Source organism: Microtus ochrogaster, linkage group LG3 (genome assembly GCF_000317375.1).
Source record: "Microtus ochrogaster isolate Prairie Vole_2 linkage group LG3, MicOch1.0, whole genome shotgun sequence".
NCBI classification, from domain to species: Eukaryota; Metazoa; Chordata; class Mammalia; order Rodentia; family Cricetidae; genus Microtus; species Microtus ochrogaster.
The window spans coordinates 19,644,139-19,663,916 of record NC_022029.1 but is presented as its reverse complement, the minus strand read 5'-3'; the positions used below and the strand labels follow the sequence as shown (position 1 = coordinate 19,663,916).

General features: G+C 39.9%; 1 protein-coding gene across 1 annotated transcript in view; it reads right to left on the bottom strand.

Annotated features, from left to right (window-relative positions):
• Nucleotides 1-299: 299 nt before the first annotated feature.
• Nucleotides 300-19,778, bottom strand: part of Il23r (interleukin 23 receptor) — a 76,908-nt gene continuing 57,429 nt past the window's right edge. Inside the window, 6 exon segments of the mRNA XM_013351285.1 lie at nucleotides 300-583; nucleotides 3,963-4,593; nucleotides 7,006-7,096; nucleotides 11,127-11,229; nucleotides 13,809-13,925; nucleotides 16,685-16,712. Of these exon segments, the coding sequence (XP_013206739.1) occupies nucleotides 300-583; nucleotides 3,963-4,593; nucleotides 7,006-7,096; nucleotides 11,127-11,229; nucleotides 13,809-13,925; nucleotides 16,685-16,712 (1,254 nt within the window).

The window sequence follows — 19,778 nt, the reverse complement described above, 5'->3', positions numbered from 1 at the left end:
GGAGAGAGTCAGAGAAAGAGAGAGAGAGAGAGAGAGAGAGAGAGAGAGAGAGAGAGAGAGAGAGAGAGAGGAAGGACAGGAAATGTCCTTCCTGCCCCTTCAGAAGAGCATCTGGAAAAAGAGTGGGAATGGGCAGAGCTTATCTCTTAAAGGGACCTTTGTACTTGAGCACAAGCAGCAGTCATAGAACCCTGGGCTGGCTAAGGTACTGCCTGGGTTTATCCTGCCAGGTGACAGTGACCAACATTATGTCTGAATTCTAAAAATGGTGACATCCAAGCATGGGCTACTGCTGAGGATCATGTCTGAGTCCGTGGTCCTACCACAGCTTGGGTCTGTTTTGATGGCTGTGGCCATGTTGCCATCAAAGGTCGCATGGATGCCTGGGGTCTAAGCGACAACTTGTGGCCATGTTGGTGTCCGAGGGTTATGCTACTGCCGGCGTCATGCTCATCGGAGTGGCCTGCACTAACAGCTGGGTCCATGGTATTGTCTGGGCCTAGACTGTTGCCTAGGGTCATGCCTGGGTCCATGGCCCTACCATGGCCAGGGTCTGTTTTAATGCCCATGATGCCATTGAAAGCTGTGCCAATGCCAGGAGTCTGGTCAGTCACTTGAGCTTATGTTAGTGTCCGTGGCTATGCTGCCACCAGAACCATACTGATCTGGGTGACCCGTGCTGCCTCCTGGAGTTATGGTAATGTTCAGGCTTGTGCTGCTGCTTAGGCCATTTCTGGGTCCATGGTCTTGCTGCAACTGGGATCTGTGTTGATCTCCACGGCCCATATTACCATAGAGGGCCATAGGAACCATGCATGTTGGAATCCAAGGGCAGTGCTGAGAGAGCTGAACCTGCCCTTGAGATAGTTGGCCCTGCCCCTCAATGGACACTGCAGCAGGAGAGCAGACTCCACTCCTCATGGGAGAACTGGGAACCCTGCACTCAGGAGAGATGGTCCCACATCACAAGTGTGGGAGAGCTGGTCCTGATGGCATGGGTGTAGGAGAGATGGCTCTGCCCCTCACTTGAGGGGTCCCATCCACCAGCCTTGACTGACCAGCTCAACTGCCACCCAGGCCCACATCCTGGGTCTTGGGTTGACCCACACTAACATCTACACAATCTATGACCTGCTGGAGTATGTGAAGGGACTGGTTCTATGGAACTGGACAGTAACTGCAGGATCTCCATGATTTAGGCAACAGCATGATATCTGAGAAGGGTTTCGGTGAGGTCCAGTGATGACAGTGTGCCAGAAATCAGAGGTCTTGAACCAGGCAAACGACACATTGAAATGAACATTTGCAAGTCAGGCTGAGTGGAAAAAAGGGTATACCATGTGACACACCACAGCTCCCAAGGCCACCAGGATGGATGAAGAGGCGTTAGAGATGTGGGAAGATGGATGAATGAGGTGGCCTTTTTGTTTGTTTTAAATAATTTTGGGGGTTTTCTTTTGGGGGTAAGATGCAGAGGTGAGGGGTGGATATGGAGGGACTGGGAGGTAAGTAATATTGGGGTGCATGATGTAAAATTCCCTAAGAATCAATAAATAATTATGTTATAAAAAAACTTTGAGAGTCCATCCCACCCAATCATACTGGCTATCATCAATAAATCAAATACTGGTGAAAATGTGGGGAGCGGGGAACCATTGTGCGCGGTTGGTAGACATGTAAACTAGTGCTGACACTGTGGAAAGCCTTGTGGAGAAGTCATCATGAACCTAGTAATAGATCTTTTATACAACTGCACTGGGCTTATACCGAAAGGACTTAGCATCCACTCCAGAGATACTGTTCATCCTTCATTGTTCCTCTACTCTCAATAACCAAAAATGGCACCAGTTCAGATGTCCATTAACTGATAAGTGGATAGTGAAAGCGTGGTACATATGCACAATGGAATATTATTCAGAAGCAAAGTAAAATGAAGTTATGAAATTTGCAGGAAAATGGATGGCCAAGAAAATAGTATATATTGTTTTCTATAAATATATTTAAGTTCTGGGTTTTTATGGAAGTATGTGTGCATAAATGCAGGTACCCTCTGAGACTAGAAAGGCTGGCAGGTCCTCTGGAGTTTGAGTAGCTGTGAGTCAACCAACATGGATACTGAGAATGGAACTCAGTTCCTTTTGTAAGAGCAGTACCCACTGTTAAACATCTCTTTATCCCCCAGATATTCTATAAAATAAAGGAATCCATGCCCAGATAGCAACACTGCATGTTCTTTCTCTTATGTGGATCCTTCGTTTTAATGTTTTTATATGTGTGTTTGTAGCTGTAAGTATGGTAAAGGCCAGGAACCTAGAAAGGGGCCCTGGGGAGGGGGAAAATGACTTCAAGGGGAGAGAGGTGGGGAGGGTAATAGAAAACATTTGCTATGCAAGTACAAGTGGCGGTGCTGGGGTGGGGAGGGCTTAGGTGGACACGGGGGTGGGGGAGGGTAAGAAGATCAAGTAAGGAGAGTGTCAGCCAAAACTGAGTATATATGTTAAAGCCACAAAGAAACCTGCTACTTTGTAAGCTAATTTGAAAAAAAAGTTTTTCCTGTGATGAACATGAAAAAAGGCACGTGGTGGGAGGAGATACCCAAAACTGCTGCTCCCTTCACACTGCCTGGGGTGAGAGGCAGACACTGTTCCGGAAGCATCGACAGATGAGCAAAGAACTCTTTGCTTTCATCCCTAAAACTGGACAAAAGCTTTCTAAATGCATTAGATTTATGATTACAATGAAATGGCCTATGTAAATATCCTTCTCAATAGACCAGATCAGTCAACAAACAAAGGTGATCTGTCCTGGCATTTTGCATCAAATCTAACCTGCCCCTTTCCCTTACTGGCAGTCTCCCCTTAGAGAAGACTAAAGCAAAGTTATTATAATTTACAAGTCAGAATATTTAACAATTACAATTTTGTGAGTGACACTCAACTTCTTTTTTAGATTATATAAAATACAACAAAACACACATATTTTAGGATAAACAACAGATTTTCCATAAGGTTCTAAGCTTTTTACAATGGGACTAGTTGTTCTACTTTGGAGAACAATGGCTTCAGAGAATGAGAAGAAGGTAAATTGAGGCATGTAGGGAGCAACTTGCAATGTCTGCAGCAGACACTGGCTATGGAACAAGGGTAGATGTAGTGGGTGTCCACCATTCCAGAGTAGGATATGTGTCTGTTTTCATGGCGGTTTTCTGAGATTCTCAACGCCTAGTTGAGAATAACAGTCAAACCACCTGTCTTGCTAATCCTGTGTCTACCCCCTGGCATGATTTCTGTTAGAATGTAAATACTGGTGTTTGCCACAGCATGATGCCCACCACTTTTAACCTGAATGGAGGAATCAGCCCCATTTGGGTTACAAATTTTTAATCCAAAACAAAGAAAATAGTGGAAGAACAATAAGCAAGTATGTTAATTAGCAACTAGTCTCTATTTCTGCGTTTCCTTGTTTTGTTGTTTGGTTCTATATCTAACTTTAAGTGATAAGATAAAAATTATGCTTGATTCTGCCTTTGCAAGGAAATATTCACGTGTTGATTTTAAAAACCCACATTTCACTAGTATGTATTCTTCACTATTTATTCTTTATACAAACAGAGTTGTTTTGTACAACTTAATGAAGAAACTATGAAAGAAATAGTCCTGGAGGCGCACACCTTTAATCCTAGCACTTAAGAAGAGGCAGGAAACATAGGAGTTCAGTCATCCTTGGCCTTGTAGTGCGTTGGAGTCAAGCTTGGCTATGTGAGATCCTGTCTCAAGTGGGAATATTAAAAAATGAAAATGAAAGCAAGCAAACAAATCTACCCTCAATGTTTTTGTTTTGTTTTGCCAACGAGGAGGGTTTATTCCTGGCATCTTGCAAGTGTAAGTATACTTCTTTTGAGGGAAGATTTGGCCTTCAGTGGAAAGGCAGCTTCTCTCACTGACTTTGACGGGATAGCCTACTTTTGAAGAGTGAAATCCCACTAAATTGGCTTTCCAAAATGTTCTGTGGAAAGTAAGAATTAACAGATGGCAAGTCCTCACTTCCGATTGCCAAGCAGGAGACAAATTCATCAGAAAGCAGGGTCTGCTCTGGGATGGTTTCACTGGGAGAGCCACTTTCCAAAATCATAGTGGTTTCCTCTTGTCTTGAGTTTTGTATTTCAAGAGGATTGAACGCATCTTGATTTAAAACGAGGTTCAATTCATCAAGAATTAGTGTTTTGCTTAGTAAAGTTGTACTTGAAGAAGAAAATGCAAAGTTGGGGTATATTTTCAATCTGGCAAAGCAGTCACCTGTGGCATCAAGAGTTGTAGACTCCTCATCTCTGGTAATAAAATGGTTTTCCTCAGGGGGAACATTTGAAATCTGGGGTTTATAGCCAGTGTTGAGATCAGGAATATACACAACAGAAGAGCTGGTAGACAGCATTGTTAGTGGACAGTCTCTGGTCTCCAGGAGGCCCACGAGCTTTTCTTCCTTGTAACCTGTGGGCTTGTGTTCCAGGGGAGTGGTTTCACTTACCTCTGTAACCACAGGATCCATATACAGGTCGTGCTCACTGGCAGTATTATCCTCATGTACACTTTGTTCCTAGAAAAAAAAAAGACATTATGTCATTTTACAAACAAAACAACCCCCAAAACAAAAACTATTCAAAGGAATCAACTGAATGATTGAGTTAGGGATGAAAGTTGCCTTCTCCCTTTCCCTCCCCTCCCCTCCCCTCCCCTCCCCTTCCCTTCCCTTCCATCTTAGAGTTTATGTCCTGGATGATTTGTGCCTTCTCTTTCTTTGGTGTCTTCTAAACCTTTATTCAGGCCTTCCAAAGATAGGATTAAAAATAATCCATGTCTTAAGCATATTTCTTGGCTATAACCTTTTTCAAAAGTTTTTAGTCAGACAGTTGTGGCACATGATTTTAATCCCAGCACTTGGGAGGCAGAGGCAGGCTGACCTCTGTGAGTTTGAGGCCAGCCTGGTTGACAGAGGAAATTCTAGGACAGCAAGGACTGTTACACAGAGAAACCATGTCTTAAAAAATCAAAACCAAAACCAAACAAAAAAAGTATTAAAAATTCTATATATTTATTTTTATTTTATCCTGGGAACCCTTTGTCCATATGATGTATTGATGTGGGAGTGATTTCTTATTAATAAAGAAACTGCCTAGGCCCATTTCATAGGCCAACCCTTAGGTAGGCGGAGAAAACAGAACAGGATGCTGGGAGAAAGAAGCTGAGTCAGGGAGTCGCCATGATTGTCCCACTGCAGACAGATGCAGGTTAAGATCATTCCTGGTAAGCCAGCTTGTGGGCTACACAGATTAATAGAAATGGGTTAGATCAATATGTAAGAGCTAGCCAATAAGAGGCTGAAACTAATGGGTCAGGCAGTGTTTAAAAGAATACAGTTTCCGTGTAATTATTTCGGGACGTAAGCTAAGCTAGCCATGTGGGCGGCTGGGTGCTGGGGACGCAGCTCTGCCGCTCTTATTTCAACAACGTATGTCTGGGTTAAGTTGATTAGTGGTCGTGCTGACTAGTTTTATGTTAACTTGCCACAAGCTAGAGTCTTTTTGGAAGAGGATTGAGAAAATGTGGCCTCCAGATTGGCCTATGGGCAAATCTGTAGTACATTTTCCTGATTGATGATTGATGTAGAAGGGACTGGATCATTGTGAGCAGTGCTACCTCTGAACTAGTGATCTTGGGTGCTATAGAAAAGCAGACTGAACATGCCATGGGAAAGCAAGCCAGTAAGCACCACTTCTCTGTGACCTCTGCATCGTACCTGCCCCAAGTTCCTGCCCTGCCTTCCTTGGATAATAGACTTAAAGCTATAGGATGAAGTACACCCTTTACTTCCCAAATTGCTTTTGGTCATAGTTGTTTATTCCAGCAATAGAAAGCAAATTAAGACAGTAGGTTCATCCAATGTTAAGCAGAACCATGTATGTGTGTCTGTTTTTACAAATAGGCCTGAACTGTCCAAGATGTTGCTGGCCCCTCTGTTCTTGAGCTCACATGATTCTTCTGCCTAGAACATTCTTTCAAGAACGTCCTCATCTTCCCATATTTCCTCTCTGCCTCCATCACATTTGGGTTCATTTTCTATGGCCATTGCTGGGGTAGTATCACATGTTTCTGACCCACTAACTGGGTATTGAAAATGGTGATGGATGAGCAGAGTTCTGGAAACATACTTCTGACTCTTTTCTCTGTAGCTGGCAAAGCTTCCCGCCCCAATTCCCTCATTCCCAGGGTCATCCTGGGGCATACTCCTTTCTTCCTGGTTGACATAAATCTTAGTTTACCCCTGGTGAGACCATCTTCCACAGTCACCCAACGATAATCTTTGCAAGGTTCATAAAGTTGAAACAATGGAATGGAACAAGACTTGGACATATTGTAAATAATCCTATTGGAGCCTTCATCGCTTGCTCCACAGGGTGTTTCTTTCCTTCCTCCTTTGCCCCGAAGACACTTACCAATCTTTTTTCCTGAATAGCACAGTTTCCTTTCCTCCTGCCCTCTACTCCCCTAACTGTTCTTTCGTCTAAGGAGGCCTTGAAATGCTACAACTTTGTCTCCACACACACACTAGCTATGTTTTCTACTCTAACAACCAGAACACACTTCAACTGATATTTCAATTGCAGGGATTTTGTTGTTTACTATTTATTTTTAAGTTTATATGTATGTGTGATATATGATGACTGAAGAGGTCAGAAAAGAGCATTGAATCCTCTGAAACTGGAGTTACAGATAGCTGTGAGCCGCCACGTAGGTGCTGAAAATTGAACCTGGGCCATTTGCAGGAACAATAAATACTCTTAACCACTGAGCAACCTTTCCAGCCTTGCTTATTTATTTTGAAAAGGTTTCATTATGTAGTTGGCCTTGAATTTGTGATCCTCCTGCCCCAGTCTTCCCAACATTAGTATTACTGACATACCTACCACACTTGGAACCAATCAGGTTCTCTTTAGTGCTGCTTGATTACCTGTAGCAATTTTGCAACATTACTATTTTCCATATTAGGAATATCTTCATGAAGCCACTTTGGGATCACCAGTAAGACTTTTCTTTTAATTCTAGAAGACAAAATAATACATTAGAAGCAGCACCTCCTTCCTTCCTTCCTTCCTTCCTTCCTTCCTTCCTTCCTTCCTTCCTTCCTTCGTTTTTTGAGACAGAGTTTCTCTGTGTCATCCTGGTTATACTGGAACTTACTCTGCAGACCAGGCTGGCCTTGAATTCAGAGATCCTCCTGCCTCTGTTTCCCAAGTGCTGGGATTATGCACCATCACACTCTCTCAGAACATTTATTTAGAATCAGAGCAGGCAATCATAGGTTATGCACAGAGCTAGAATGGAATTCAGCTTACCCCCACCAAGCAAAGTCTTCTATCTCTTACTTAGGTGTTCAGGTATAAACCAGCTTGAGGTATTATCAAATGTTCCTCCTGGTGCTGTCTTCATGTATAAAAACACTTTCTACATTGATTATGTGAACTTATTTGGGCAAACAGGTTGTACCAGGGATACAGACAAGACCACACTGATCTGAGGCATATTTTTACACATCAAGAGACTGAAAAACAAGTAAGACATGTTATTTAACAGGTTCCCTAAACACATTTATTAAGTAACAACAAAAATGGCCAAGTGAACTTTGCAAGATCCTTTGACCTTGACTAACACAAGGGAAAAATTATTTCTTTGCATATATCTATACAATCTTTTAAGATTCAGTTTTTAAAATTAATGCATGTACTTTCTATATTTAAAATTAGACCATGATAGTGAGCTGATGTTACTGTGCCATTTCACAGAGGACACTGGTACAGTATACAGTGATTTTTCATACATATTTTAAATTTGCCTACTCTTAGTTTTGTTATATTTATGTGACAATACAATATTCTGAAAATATTTTGCATTCTAAAAGACTGAAATTTTAGCTGTTCCTCACAGTCAGAGTTAATAATACACCTTAAGGTCACTTAAGACTTGAGACTGCTGGCCTTTTGTGTATTCAGTTTGTTTAACCTGCCTTTAAGAAATAATGTAACAGTACATCTACTTGAATTGGGTTTTCCATGTAATCAACATTTACAACCTAAATTAATGCATAGCTGTAATCTTAAATAATCTACTCTTCCATGCCCCTGACCCAAGTAAACCATGTGTAAAATTGGCTGAAAGCAGAAAATACAGAAGTTTAAAGCCACTTTCTAAAGTCTACCATAAAAGTTGAAAGCAGTCATGTATGGATATTGGTTGATAAAAAAAATGTTTATCATTGATGTTATCTGGGTCAGTTGGGATCAGTTGGAGCCAGAGACTTAATCCCTTGTAAAACGCTGTTAAAGATTTCTGTCAAGTATCCCATTCCTTCCCCATGTGATGATTTCTGCGTCGTGCAATAAACACAGAGTGACACACACAGCACTCACAGAGAGACAGACACACACAGGGATAGACACACAGACAGACATATTTGCAAGACAGTCTTCAGGCAGGTACAGGTTTAGACTCATACAACAGAGTGGTGAGGACTGACGGTACAGAGAACATGAGCAGAGGATTCAAATCTGCACTTCGTTCTTGGTTAAATGATTCCAAGTGAAGAGCTTTGACTTTCCTTAATGCGACGCTGATGCATTATTGATAACTTGATCTTAGCCACTGATAGATATAATCTGTCTGCGTTTAAAAGGTGATTTTTGTTTCTGTTTTAGTTCTGATTTTAATAACAGGCTTTTATCAATAATATATAGTTTTGGTAGCCAACAGTATCTACATATATGTTAAATACTTATATTGGAATTATTTCTTCTTTCTACTTTGTATGTGTGTGTATTTTCTTGGTTTTTTTTTTTTTTTTGGTTTTTCGAGACAGGGTTTCTCTGTGGCTTTGGAGCCTGTCCTGGAACTAGCTCTTGTAGACCAGGCTGGTCTCGAACTCACAGAGATCCGCCTGCCTCTGCCTCCCAAGTGCTGGGATTAATTGTGAATTTGTGGATATGTGTACATGTGAAGGCCTGGGGACAGCCTTCGGTGTCATTCCTTAGGTGCTATCAACCTTATTTGGAAGGAGGGTGTATTACTGTCCTGGAGTTTGGTAAGTAGGCCAGGTAGGCTGGCCAGTGAGCCTCACAGATATGCCTGTTTCTGCTTTTTCCAGCACTAGGATTATGAGTAAGCAACACGATACCTGTGGCCTTTGTTAACTTGGATTCTAGGGCTCAAACTCAAGTCCTGATGCTTGCAAGGCAAGCACTTTAATGAAAGAGCCATTTTCCCAGCCTCTCTTTTGTTTTCTTAAAATTAGGATTTAAGCAATTAAATTATCCAGGGATCGTTCTATTTACTTATGGATTATTGCTAACTAAAAACCTTTGGGTTTTACTAATTATAGTAATAAAATGGTTATTAGTTAAAATTGCAAAAATATCTGGGATATATTTAGATGATAATACTAATATAAAAATTTTTGCAGGCATTATTTGAACACTAAGATATTTCAAGAGTCTTTGTATTTAGTTACATTTTAAAACATCCCTAAGCAAAATTACATTCTAGTTTGTCCACTTTGGAAAGGCACTAGGGATATACTTATTAACATATAATTTAAAATTTGAAATATTAAGTTCTGTGGGGAAAGGTTGTGCAGATAATAAGTATAATATAGTAATTTATAGACTAGCTTGCTTAAACTCTTTCTTCTTCATTTTGATTATATATTTAGATGATTGATTACCTCCTGAAGCAAGTGATGACAAAGACGACATTGGCTTCCAGTTTCTGATTGGCTATACATATATAGTTTAAGTCAGAAATCAAAGAATGTTCATGTGTCTCCAAATCTGTGCATTATTACACACATTAGAAAACTGCAACATTAAACAGCTTTAGTCTATTAACATATACGAAATGCCAAATGCATTTGGTAACATTTAGAAATATCAGAGGCCTTTAATGCTAGAGACCTTTCCTTACTCATATCTCATTTTGAACAACTAGGCATAAACCTTTCTAATACTATACTAGGATAAGTTGTTTGAAAGAAGATGGGCCTTTCCTGAAGATAACACAAACCATTACCACTGCTTTTAACTGCCCACCATAACTAGATGGTAAGACATTATTTCTGAAGACGCCATACATTTTGGTTGCAGAATATAGCGAAATTATGATGAAACTGACCTGGAACTTCTTCCTATTGGTCAGTGTTCATAGTGTTGGAAGGGGCTATGTAGGCCCCTGAGGGAGAAAAGTCATCAGTGGTTTTACCCAGTGGTAATTCCATGTTCTACAATACTAAAATGCCAGGCTAGATGTGTTCACTTGTGCTATAGTGCCATGAATGTTGCTGGAGTAATCAACAACTCTCTGATTGGGTTTGAATCCCTTTCCACAGGAGGTAATTAAATTGTGATACTATAAACTTGGTTAAAAGCTCATATCTGAAGAGGGGATAGGCCTAAATAAAGAAGCAATCTACTACTGTTCTCTTGCTAAATGGACATGTAGTCAAATTGCCTTCTATGTATTTGTTTATACCCATAGATTAGTAGTATTCTCAACCTGGGTCAGAGAGGCTTCTTTTTGCAGTAAGCAGAAGTCAATGCAGAGACTCATAACTGGTCAAAGTGCTGAGAAACAAGTAATGCTTAATGATTAGTCTGAGTGGACCACCTATACTGCAAGGCTCAAGACAGCATGACAGTCAAGACAGCATGACAGAAGAAGGGGCAGACAGAATGTACAAGCCAGATAACAGGGAGGAGTGCTGGGAAATGCTGTCTTCAGGACAAAACCTGGATGTCACACTCACAGCCTTATACCAGCTGTGGTTGCCTGTGTGACCTGATCAGTTCCTGAACTCACTTTAAGGTGGAAGGAGGGAACCAACTCAACAAAGTTGTCCTCTGATCTCCACAAGCACCTGTGGTATGTGTGCTCTCCCAGCCATACGTCATACACACATAATAATGATTAAAATCTCTCTTTTCTCAAAATAAAGATGTTAATGTTTGTTTTTAGTAGAAAATTGACTACATTTTGATAGTATACTTATATGGCCTAAATCAGAAACTAGAAACTGCAAAAACCTACCCTATTCGAAGTGATCTGTTAAATATCCCGATCAGAGAGAAAATCGGCAACAAGATGCCCAAGAAGACCATTCCCGACAAAAATCCAATGTCTTGACTATTATCTAACAAAGGAAAGAAAAGTAATTTTAACTAGGCATTCATGTCCACGTGATGACCATGTCGTTGCTTTCGGTACCCTGCTTAGAGTCACAGTCAAGAGTTAACACTCACCTAAGACTACAAAGTGACCGCCCTTCTAGATTGCCTGACTGTGTACCCCAGGAAACCATCTTCTGTCTGAGGAAATTGGACCACATCCATTTGAGGTCAATGGGTTTCTAGAAGTGCATCTCCAGCAAATGTGGTCAACTCAAACGAACATATTTTATATGAATATGTGTTCTGATGAACCTCATTTGGTTTGTCTGACACAGCTGAGAATTCCCAATTGCTGTGACAATGTCTAAGGCAGTCCAAAGCCACAACTAAGATCTTTTTGTAACCTTTTCTGCGAGGCAAAATTTATCTGACCATTCTTTAAAATGAAGTTTGACCTATGAGAAAGCACAGTAATTCTGCTTAGCACAATATATGCTGTGAGAAAGAAATAAAAATTACTATTTCTTACACCTATTTTAAAAAGACCTTTCTTACATTTTGAAGTTGACTTGATCACTTTAGCTATCTCAATATAGTTTATCCAACACGTGCTGCTCAGAGACTCATCATATTTCTCCCCAGTACCTGGGACGATAACCTCAGTATTTTCAGATCTAGATGATATTTCAGATATGACTTTACCGTCTTGGGACTTGTGGGCCATTCTGAGTTAGCAGCTACCTTTCCATCCTCCTTCTTCCATCCCTGCCCTTTTCCCACTTTTCTTAAATAATTAGCTCTAGGAAGCTTCTAGCCCCACACTAGCCACGTCTCTGCTCCATTGACCTGGGGGTGTCCAGGCTGGCCTTCTTCATCTTTAAACCCACTTGCCAGGTAGGAGCCTGTGAACTTTAGCCCGTTTCAAATTCTCACACACTAGGGAATTAGTATTTTTCAAGGGCTTAAAAGTTATTTTTGAATATCCTAAGCAACTAATGGGGTTACACACTATTGAACACTGTTGAGCATTAGAGCTTGGAATTAGATAGAAAGTTATCAAGGTCACATGGTGCTCAGAGAAATGGTTTACAAAGGAGATCGGAGGCACCAGGAGACCAGGAGTCTAGTTGAACTCTGTCATTCATTAGCTCTATGGATTTGTGGAATAATTACAAACTTGTTGAGATTCACATTTAATTTTCTATAGAACGTCTTGTGTGTCTAATAGAGTTGTCATGGGTCCCAAACCTCCAAAATTTCCACAGAAAATTCATAGAGCATGTGTGCAATTAGGAATCTATACTGGGATGTTTTGCCTGCTTCATGTTTCTGCATAACATGAGACATTTTCCCTTTTATTTTGTTATTTTTCTTCCCTATCTATGAAAAGTAGAACCTCAAGACAAAGGCGTTGTTTACATTTTCCTTCCATCTTTTTCTTCTCTTTTCTTTCCTTCTTTCCTCTATCCCTTGTCTCCTTCACTCTTTGGCAAGATCTCACTTAGCCCAGACTGGCTTCTAAACTTGCTATGTAGCTGAGGTGTTAAACTGTTGATCTTTCTGCTTGAACCTCCCCACTGCTAGGATTAAGGCAGATACCACCTGGTCCAGCCTTGTCCATTTTTTTCATTGTTAATTTCCCATCACCCAGAACAGTACCTGATATATAGTCATTTAACACATATTTGTTGAATGAATTATCAGTGCAAAAATGTCAATACCACCTGCAAAATTTCTTATTCTAGTTCTGTTAGAATTCCGTGCCAGGAAGCAAATAGTTTACTAGTGAAATAGTCACTCAGGGCCTCAAGTTTTTCAGTGACAAATTTCAGTTTGGAGTTATATTTGCTCATTGTATACTTTTATCTAATATTTTATATGCTGAAACGTTTATGCATGGTCATCAATAAAAACACATCGAGGCATATTACCAAATAAAATGGTAACTGGTTCATCTAAAAGAAAGAGCACAGACTTGTATATTTAGAAGGATAGGGCTGAGTGTGATGTCTCATGCCTGGAATCCCAGAACTTGGGAAGCTGAGGCAGGAGACTTGTAAATTTCAGGATATCCTTGAACTGGGCTACAGTGTGAGACCCTGTCTTGAAAAACAAAACAAAGCAAAAACTAACAAATAAATAAATGAAAATAAAAGAGTAAGGCTTGAATTTCTAATAGCTTCATACATTTTGGCATTCTTCAACCTTCCTGAACTTCAGTTCTCCTGCCTATAAAGTAGACCCATGGCATTTATCTCAACAGGTTGCTCTTCAGATTGACAGATGATGTATATACAATCCTAGCACATGATGGAGAGGTGATAGACATTTTTGGGACTTGAGACTCAGAAGAGTCTTCTGAAACAACAATGTGACAAACTCACTACCACAGCAGGCTGAACTACTGCTTACAATCAGTTTAAGCACATTTTGAACCTAGTCAAGTATTTCTCAGAAATGCTGATGCATTATTTTTGGTATGGAATTTTTCTTCTGAGGAGGCCTTAGTGCACATACATACGTATATACATACATACATACTACGTAATACATGGTCACACACATACACACACATAAATGTGTGTGCATTTTTTTTTTTTACCAAAAATAGAATGTCCTTTAATGACTGTAGCAGGGAGCATCTCAATCTTCTGAGATTCTTGGGACGATCTTGATGGGACCTGGGGAACTTAGAACAAGGAAGGGAGAGTATCAGCAACTTAGAACTGGGCATTCAGGTGACCCACATTCCTGAGACATTCTCTTGTCTGGAGATGATCAAACTAGTAATTTCCGTAGGTTCAGAGGGTGGAATAAAGCACAGATCTCAACAATGTACCTTTTCTTATTTTCATTTCAGTGACTACGTCTTGAAGGAGGAACTTCTGCCTGGACAGTTAAAACTACACCAGGCTTTAAAATGCCAATGTGGCTAGCGATTTCACTTGGTTCCTAGCAACACACACCAAGACACTACCAAGAGAAAAATTTCACCATATGATAAAAAATGCACAATAACTTGTCCCTACTTGGTTTCTTCCAATAGGCAATGATGCTATGAAGCTCAAGTTGCCTTGATTGTCCAGGCTGCATCACCTCTACCTTGATACAGGCTCTAGTTTGCTCATCCTGCTTTGGCTGCACCAAGGGGAGTTTTCATGAGCAGACACTTTGAAGTTGTACCACAGCATTGAGATGTCACTAATGACTCCTCTCCGCTACTTTCCTGCTCGGGAGGATTTTGGCCAGCCCTGTCTAGCCAACAGACTTTCAGGGCTCCACTAATGAAAACTTCAGAACTGGGTGAGGTAAGAAGTCTTGGCAATTAATTTACTTTAAGTCTAAATTCAAAAGCATTCAATAGCAAGCTTGCCCATCTCTTGCTTCCTAATAAATGAGAGCTGTCAGAGATGACTTCAAAGACACAACCCTCAAGAGCAGAAGACAGCACCAAAGAAGGCTCTGATTCTGGTTAATGTTCTAAGTTCAGCATCTCATAAACCATAGCTACCTAGTCATTCCAGGGTCGCTGTTCAAATTCACCTTTTGAAAAAGTGTCTTGCACAAGTTGAGATGTTCCTGTTGCCAAGCCACCAAAGACTTATGTGATAAAGTGTGGTCCCTGGGATACTCATTAAGAAATGGACAACACATATTCAAAGAAAAGATTCTTACAGACCTTTAGAATTTTTTTGAAAAGGCTAATTGTATGCAGTCAACTTCAGCACAGTTTTCTGTCAGCCAGGGCTGGGGATTTTAGAAGGTGTAGGTAACTGAAAACTGTAAGGTCTGTCTGTGTTCTGACTTTCTGCATCAAGAGCAAAATGTTCCCTGTGATTGTGGCTATCAGAAATTATTCTGAGCTTCTCAATATTTCCCGAAGTTTCTTCGGCTCCCCAGAAAATAATTCTACTAAATTCTGAGTCATGAAGGTTAAGTAGTCATGGCCAACTGCCAGGCCAGCTACCTAGATGGATGCTTCGCAGAGCAGTGACAATTCTCCCAATTCGGGAGGGACTTGCAGCTACATGCTTTTGGAATTTTAAGAAAAGAAACACAACATTAAAATGCAGCATAATTTTCCCTTTAGTGAAGGCAGAGGTTTACAGCATATGTTGCTAGTATTTTTATTTTTATTATTTGAAAACTAGCATTTTTATTTAAAAATAATGAGTTGTGTTGTTGTAGTTTAATACAAGTTAATATAATTTTGTTGTATAAACTAAGTTGATTATTTGACAATGAAAACTTTACTGAGTTATTAACTTATATCATACAAAATAACTATAGTTAACATTTCTAGCCTTAATGAATAAATGCAATTTTCATTTAGAGTCTGTTATTATAATTTCAAATCAACAAGGTGTACTCATTTAAATTAAATTAGTCATTTAAAAGAGGTGCTTGATTATGAGAGGATAATTTCACAGAGAATTAGATATCTGAATAAAATAGCTTATAAACAGGTCTGCTATCAGAGAAGAAATAAAAAATCTATGACAATTTTTTTAGCATAGGGCCGAAATGATGCCATACATTCTCCATGTTATACTGCCACCAAGTGGCTAATTTCTTTATAAATCATACTTAATTTTTGTTATAAAAGCAAAAGTTATGGCAAAGATATTTTTGCAGAAAACAGATGTGTAAGATAAAAACAACCCAATTATACCCTCTTAATTCACCAGCTTTTAGTATTTTGCAGTACATTTAAGTATTTTAACATATGAAAGCCCCCACAAATAGAATGATACACACAGACTCCTTCACAGCTGTAAAACATTGTTTGTGTCAGCTTCAACCACCAGGCCATTAACCACCATGCTGGGAAACCCTCATGCTATCTCTGCTATTTCTTTATTACATGTGGTGTTCTGTTCACAGTTGGGCAATTCTACCCTGAAGTAGAGTGTTACATTGTGTGACTATTATATCTTCACAGGATATATTTGAGGACATTCAGAAACCCAAATAATTTCTAACTTCAAAAGATTTTTGATATAGCTTACACATACTGGCATGGAAAGTAAGAGTGATCCTAATAGAAGACAGAGTGGGGGCTGAAGGCTGGGGTCTGGAGAGATGGTGCAGCAGTTAAGAGCACTGGCTGCTCTTCCCAAGGCTGAGTTAAGTCCCAGCACCCACATGGTAGCTCACAGTCATCTGTAATGTGTTCTAGTGTCCTCTTCTGGCCTGCAGGCATACATGCAGGCAAAACACTGTATACATAATAAACAAAGAAATCTTAAAAAAAAAAAAAGAAAATAATGTCTCTGGAGATAGCTAGAGTCTTTACAATCTTTACAATAAGAATAGTTCCTCATTCTTGGGCAAAAAACAGAGCATAAATATACTCTTAAGCCCAACAAATAACAGGCTAAATTAACCAAATCTACTACTCCAAAGGTCTGGTTTTAGAAATAATGAATTCTATTTGTTTCTTTGAGCTGATACCAAATGATCTCCATAGCTCTTCACTGTATGGTGACCTCCAGGCAAACCATGTCTGGGCAATCTATGTTTGTTATCACTGTGAGGCAACCATTCGGTACCTTCTAGTGTGTTTCAGATGACACAGTAGACCTCATATGCTCTCTGCTGAGTCTCACAATCATGCCTGTAACTTCATCATAACTAAGCATGCTGTTTACTGAGTGAAGACTTAGGAATGGTAACTAACTTGTCAATGTCTCACCTAGTTGCTACATGTATTATGTACTGGTCACTAGGCTCATAAACTAATAGTCTCACTTTTGCAGCAGTTCATGGTGGTGGACCTGCCAGAAGTCTGCCCCCCGCCAAAGATGACCTTGCGTCTCTGAGGATAAGTCACAGGGTGTCAGCACTGTCTGGCCTCACTGCGTTCTAGATCCCACTGCAGTGAATATTATTGGGCTAAAACACTGAGCACTGGTTCTTCAAAGCTTTAGTCTATAACCATATGTTTCCCAGATATCTTTTTTGATCACTCCATCAACACACTCTAATTATGGGAGGCTTGGGAAGTACAGAAGATTATAGAGGGCACACAGGATTTCAGACTCTGTCACAACCTAGAGACAGTCATTTGAAATACTTGTTTCCACATCGATACCTATTGGAGATCACATGCTCTAGCAATGCCACAGTGTGTCTCGTGCATCCAGTGTTATATAAGGAGCACTTCTTCATTAAAAATTACTCAAAACACACTTATGATTGCTTAATATTCATCATGCTCATACAATACAGTATCCATTCAACCACACTGCTGTTGAAAAGCTGTTTTGAACATAAATTGTTGACTCACATAAAATAGCCGAGGTCCTAGCTCCATCACTTGGAATTACATAATTCCAAATGGATTATTAATCCTTTCTGTGATTTATGTTCTTCACAGCAAAACTGGAAAACAGACATGCTTCGCTTAGGGATTTTAATGACTGTCTTAGTTACTGTTCCATTGCAATGAAGAGACACCACGATCAAGGCAGCTTATCAAAGAAGGCATTTAATTGAGGGACTTGCTCACAGTTTCAGAGAGTTAGTTCATGATTGTTATGGCAGGGACAAAGGTGGCAGAAGTAGTAGTTCAGAGCTCACACCTGACAAGCAAGTTGCAGGCAGAGAAAGAGAGAGAGAATGAGAGAGAGTAGTTGGGTCAGATCTGGACTCACCTTCTCCACTAAGGCATACTTCTAATCTTCTCCAAACAGTTTCCCTGACTAGAGGCCAAGTATTCAAACACACGAGTCTGTGGAGGGCCATTCTCATGAGACACAATGAGACAGTTGTTTTATATAAATTAAAGCCTCAAAAACATTATTTATTGCTATGTTGGACATTTAAATTGACTCCAAATTCTCACTATTATAATCAGCTTTGGGACAAGTGTCATTGCACAGGAATTTCCTTTCCTCATCTGTTGATTTTCCCTATATATCTTGAGCTCCGTATCTATAATTATTTTTCAAGACTCTATTTTTTTCCAAAAGAAAGAAGAGTTAAAGCAAGAGGTAACTTTTTTTTAAACCAACCAATTATTTTCTTAAAACATAAGCATCTCCTTTAGGTTCCTGTCTTTCTAATCTTACTTTAATAATTCAACTATCTAACAACATTTAAATGTTATCATCCCAGGCCAAACCTGGGAGGTGGATTTCAATACCATCAAACCATGCTCAAAAATTTGGTCTAGCCTATATTAACTGACAAAGTAAAGACACTGACCATACAACAGCTGGTAGGCATCAGTAGCCCAAGGAAGAAACAATAGTAAGTGAACAACCAACTCACCACGAGACTGGGAAAACTAAGCCAAATCAAGTTATTTTAAGGAAGCATGAATCCAGGATAATTAAGGATGGCAAGGTATGCAGAGATACTACCAACAGACTCTTTTAGTTCATGCGTTCCTCCATTGTTTACATGTTTACAGAGAAGAGGGAAGATGAACAAAGGCATCTTGTTGCAGCAACAAATAAGAGAAAGGGAAGCAAAACAACCAGAAGCTGTTCAAGAAAATCTCCCAAGCCATGTGGACCACACAGAGAAGAGGGTCAGAGACCAAAGCACGTCAAAACTCTAGAAGTAAGAATTTTGCCTGTTGTCAAAGATTCTTTAAAGTTCCAGCCTTGGTTTTGGACACAGTCCTTTCCTGTTCTCAAGTCTGAATAGTCTAGAAGCCCCTTGGGAAGAACAGCACACACTCCTACCCACTGAGCAATCTCTCTAGCCCTTCAGTAATCTTGAGATTTTACTTATCCTACAGAAACACAGTGGTTTATTAGAGGCAGGACCAGGAGATGATAAAACCTGGATGAGAAGTTAAAAAATGACTCATATTTCAAGGAGCACTGTGTTTGTTTCACAGTTTATTAACTAAGAATCTACAAATTATAATTCATCTATATATGTGTGAATGACAAGTCTCTCATTATAAATAAGGGGGAATTTGGAACACTCTGTACAGCATTATCAAATTTGCATTACCCTTAACAGCACATATGCTGAGTTCTATTAAGATGTTTTTTTTTCTTCTTTAGGCACTAAAAATCCTGAAAAACTGATAACGAGCACCTAAACAGTGCTGGTGGCTCTGTAGCTACTAACTCCACAGGAACAAAGTGAGAAGGAGTTTCCCAGCTTGCTCACACTTGCCTTTCTCCGGAAAACCGTCCAGGCAGGTGTCTGTCTTCTCTGGGAAACTTCTACTGAAAGCTGCAGTTCAAGCACACTAATTAGTCATTATGAAATTACTGCCTTTCCCTTGGTGCTCTAGCTTCATAAAAGGATTGCAAAATTCAACCCCTTTTCTATCACAGAGAGGTCTGTAGGACAGACAGTGTCACCGATTTACACTGGTAGCACTGAGTTCAGGGAACTTACACATTTTCAGTATTGGTTTTCTACAAATTATTGACGAATAATCTTTGTCATTTCCGGTATTATCTGTGCTTAAAGTCCCAGAGATTTCTATAGCAGCTGTCCACGTTGTTGCCATTCTGTCTCACTGAGGCCTCACAGCCAGAGCAAACAGAATGTGACAGAAAGGGTCATGTGGACACGATTCTTTTTTTTTTTTTTTTTTTTT